At 41.0% G+C, this 4,861-nt stretch overlaps 1 protein-coding gene across 1 annotated transcript; it reads right to left on the bottom strand.

Annotated features, from left to right (window-relative positions):
• Positions 1-1,789: 1,789 nt before the first annotated feature.
• LOC124964559 (ferritin light chain-like) lies at positions 1,790-2,655 on the bottom strand. The gene has a single exon (XM_047525008.1). The coding sequence runs from the start codon at positions 2,459-2,461 to the stop codon at positions 1,934-1,936; it is 528 nt and encodes a 175-aa protein (XP_047380964.1). The 5' UTR covers positions 2,462-2,655; the 3' UTR covers positions 1,790-1,933.
• Positions 2,656-4,861: the final 2,206 nt, after the last annotated feature.

Consider the following 4,861-nt stretch of genomic DNA (forward strand, 5'->3'; position numbering starts at 1 on the left):
CAGCTCTAGTCTAATCACCCCCAGCACTTGGTAGGTTCGTTAACAGGGACCTCACATTGAATGAGGGGGCAAGAGCTTGCGTCTTTATGAACACAGGATATGATCCAAAAGCTGTCCACAGTGGTCTAATGAATTGGGCCACTCTGAGACAGGATCATGATTCTAACAGTCACGGGGAGTCCAATAGTTCCAGGATTACCACATAACAACATAGTGAATGGATAGTGATCCTTAGCTGACAGTTATCTAAACCTGACTTGACTAAGCTGTCATCAGGCAAACCTGCCCTTTGGGCTCTTATTACCAAGAGTTTTTGCTGCAGCATTTACTCTCAGTTCAGACTGGTCAGTAGTTCAGAGGGAGGTCTTGATCTGTGGGTCTCCCCAAAGGGCTATCTGCACAGTGCCACCACTCACTGTCTCTCCCCAACCTGTGCATTCTGCATGACTTACATTCTCTCTAGATGCGGCATTCTTTCTGTAGAACCATCAGCTCAGCTTAGGGAGCAATGAGATGACGGGCTTAAAATACTTGGGAGGGTATCAAGGGGATGAGCAACAAATGTGCTGTTTGGGTGCACTTTCCTTTATCCAAAACTTTCAGTGAAAATCCTGTTACTAAACATGTCTGACCATATAACCACCCTTGCACCACTTTTTTAAAGAACTGCTTATTAACATTTCAGGAATTTCACATACTCTCTTCAGTGAGTTTTTAAACTCCCATCCATTCATACCTGTCACATCCAACAGCATTCCACTGAACTTCTGCAGTTGATTTCTGGGAAGATAGGGTGTCATTCTGAATTGTACTCCTATGAGTCCCACAAGTTCTCAGATTGAATCAGAGACAAAGTCATCTCTTTAATTATTATTAGTCCTTTCTGGGAATTCAAAATAGCATCAGAAAACGTTCCCATGTTGGAGTGGAGCAATGTCTTAGACTCCCGTGGGACACAGCATCCATTATCCACACTTCTATTTGATGTTGTGTTGGAGATCCTGCTCAGCACAGTGGGGGCAGAAAAACAGAAATAAAGGCTTCTACTCCTGCTGTGATGGTGAACTACTGTAGGCTGCTGGTTCCTCCCATCAAATCAAATCTGTAGAAACTAAAAGCAAGAAGGAAATATGGATTACAGAAAGAGCAACAAAATTTGAAACCCTGAGAAACTCCTGGGGCTGTCGAAGTCAGCGTCAACTCAGCGTGAGAGTGGGAAGGTGGGACGTATGGGAGGAAGGTAACTAAAGCCCTGAGAAAGAATGACCACAAAGGAAAAGATGACAGTTAGGACTTCAGGTTTGGCTCTTGCCTCTCCCTTTTATTTCCCTGGGACCAACCCTATCAGGCTTTTCACTTCGAAGTCAGTTGTCACATCTCAGTCCACTCATGTTGGGGAGCATGAGAGCATAGAAAACTGCTAGGGAGCTGTCTCAAGAGCTTCATCCTTCCATCCTACCCCCACCTCAACTTCCCCAGGGATTCTGAGCACAGCCTAGGGAGGTTGCCCCCCACTCTTGGCTTTGGTCTAAGGACTCAAAGTTAAAACCTCATGGAGAGTCTGATGAAAGAAATGTAATGGTCAGTAGTGGTGCTGTGGTTTGTTTTGTTTTGTGTTGTTTTGTTTTAATGTGGATTTTCTTTTTTTATGTATTTTATTTGTTCTAATTAGTTGTACATGACAGTAGAATGCATTTATGCATTTTGATAAATCATACATAAATGGAGTGTACATTTTCATTTTTCTTTTTTTTTTTTTTTTTTTTTTTTTTGCTGGAAAAAGCTTTATTTTCATTTGGTCCAAGGTTTAGGAGGGGCTCCATGGTGGTTACAAAGCTGCCTAGGGGTTAGAGAGAGAGAGAGGCTCAGACCAAAGCTCTGATGCCAGGATATGCAAAGGAGCCCCATCTAAGGCCACACTGCTCCAGGCCTTCTAGTCATGCTTGAGGGTGAGTCTTTCGAAGAGATACTCGCCCAGGCCAGCCTGGGGGCCTGCCAGACGGTGGAGATTAGTCAAGTGGTCTCCTATCTTCTTGATCAGCTTCACCTCCTCATCAAGGAAGTGGTTCTCCAGAAAGTCACAGAGATGTGGGTCTGTGCGGGTAGAGCCCAAGGCATGAAGATCCAAAATGGCTTGGTTCAGGTTCTTCTCCAGGGCCAAGGCAGCTTCCATGGCATCCTGGGTGTTGCCCCACTCATCTTGAGAAGGTTTCTGCACGTCCTGAAAGAGGGCACGGCCGCCGCGTTGGTTTTGCATCTTCAGGAGACGCTCGGAGGCCTCGCGCTTTTCCTCGGCCAACTCGCGGAAGAAGTGGCCCACGCCCTCCAGAGCCACATCGTCACGGTGGAAATAGTAGCCCAGAGAGAGGTAGGTGTAGGAGGCCTGCAGATGTAAATTGACAAGGCGGTTGACGGCAGCCTCCACCTCGGTAGAATAATTCTGACGAATCTGGGAGGCCATGGTTGGTCGTCAATAAGGAGCTAACCACAAAAAACGGAGTTAGCTGGTCCCGGAAGCAGGAGGTGGGCGAGAAGGTGGTCCCGGAGATTGTAAATGGAGATCAGATTGGAAGGCGATTGGAAGTAGAAGAAAAGGGAGTCCCCGGGTCTGTTCCGTCCAAACACTGTTGAAGCAAGAGACAGATCCACAGGACCTCCAAGCGCGATGGTTCCATTTTCATTTTTCTGATTGTACATATTGTAAGATCACATGGATCATGCAGTCATATATGTACATGAGATAATAATGTCTGTTTCACTCTACCCCTTCCCCTCCCTTTATTCCCCTCTACCTCATCTAAAGTAACTCTATTCTTCCCTAGAGCCCCCCACCCTTATTGTGAATTAGCATTTGAGTATCAGAGAAAATATTGGCCTTTGGTTTTTTGGGTTTGGCTTATTTTGCTTAGTATGATATTCTCTAACTCCATCCATTTGCCAGCAAATGCCATAATTTCATTCTTCTTTAAAGCTGAGTAATATTCTGTCATACACACACACACACACACACATACACACACACACACACCACATTTCTTTATCCATTTATCTATTAAAGGACATCTGTTTTTAGAGTTCCTTATATAGCCTAGAGATTAATGCTTTATCTGAGGTACATGTGGTAAAGATTTTCTCCCAATCTGTAGGCTCTCTCTTCACATTATTGATTGTTTCTTTTGCTGAGAAGAAGCTTTTTAGTTTGAATCCATCCCATTTATTGATTCTTGATTTAACTCTGTACTTCAGGGGTCTTGTTAAGGAAGTCAGATCCTAGGGCAGCACTGAAGATTTGGGCCTACTTTTTCTTCTAGTGTGTGCAGGGTCTCTGTTCTAGCACCTAAATCTTTGCTCCACTTTGAGTTGAATCAAAGTGGTAAGAGATAATGGTTGAATTTCATTTTGTTACATGTGGCTTTCCATTTTTCCCGGCACCTTTTGTTGAACAGGCTATCTTTTCTCCAGTGAATGTTTTTGGCACCTTTATCTAGTATGAGATAACTGTATTTATGTGGGTTTGTCTCTGTGTCTTCTATTCTGTACCATTGGTCTACAGGTCCGTTTTGGTGCCAATACCATGCTGTTTCATTACTATAGTTCTGAAGTATAGTTTGAGGTCTGGTATTGTGATGCCTCCTGCTACACTTGTCTTGCTGAGGAGGTACTGTGGTTCTTTCTGCAGCACTGTACCCGGAACTTGACCCACATTTTCCCCTTAAACCTCCCAGCATAGTGACCTTTTAAAATACACACTGTCTCTCATGCTGGAGGCCCGGGTTCGAGTCCCCAGCACTCTGCGGTTGTGGAAGTTATAAAATACACACTGCCAGATAGAGTCAATGATCTCTGCAAGGGACTTGAGCTTACAAAATAAAATAATTTATTTGCTGCCACAAACTGCAGCAAATATCATTTGAAGCAAATATATTAGAAAAAAGAAAATAAAAATTTCAGTAAACCTGTTAAGATACTTAAGGAAATGAGGAAAAATATTATCATTATTGAAGAAAAACAAAAATAAAAATAATAGAGGAAAATATTAGCTAAGAAAGAAAGAATGGTTGGTAAGAAAAGATAAAGTAGGATGGATCCAACTGGAATTAATGAATTAATAAAATAGAATATCATATTAAGTCCTTATAAAAGCTAATAATAAGAGAAAAATGTGAAGAAAAAGCTAAAGAAATGGATCATATAAATAGAAACACCAACACTGAGAAGGCAAAGAAAATAAAAATGAAGAAAAGCACTTGAAAAACAATGAAGATAGTTTTTTTCCTAATTTGATAAAAATGAAACTCTTCAGATTAAATAAGACTATATACTGACAAACACAAGAAATGAATAAAAGTTGACACCTAAATACAGAAAAATGTACAGACACCAAAGGCAAAGAAAAATAACCAATAACACAGAAAGAACAGCTCAATAACAAAGGGATGAGCATAACATCACCATTTTCAACAGTAGCTCCATATGCAAGAGGACACGCCATGAAGACCGCAGCACTTCCAGGGCAAAAGAAGAAAGAAGGAAGAACAGAGAGAAGCAGCATAAAGGAAGTACAGTAGCTGAAAAATCCAAAGCAAGACAACAGAAATAAGCTCTAATATGAAAGTAATTATGATAGATAATTAAATTCATTTAAAAGACAAAGATTCTCAGATTGGAGTAATAAAAAAAAAGAGATTTCAACTGTATGTGACTAAATTAACTCACCAAAAACAAAAAGGCTTATAATAAATAGATGTGGAAATATACCAGGAAAATATTAATCAAGGTAAGGCTAATGTTAAAATCCTAATTTTTAAAATTTTTAAAATTTGTTCTTTTTACTATGACAGTAGAATATATTTTGATATAT

The sequence above is a fragment of the Sciurus carolinensis genome, chromosome 14 (genome assembly GCF_902686445.1).
Source record: "Sciurus carolinensis chromosome 14, mSciCar1.2, whole genome shotgun sequence".
NCBI classification, from domain to species: Eukaryota; Metazoa; Chordata; class Mammalia; order Rodentia; family Sciuridae; genus Sciurus; species Sciurus carolinensis.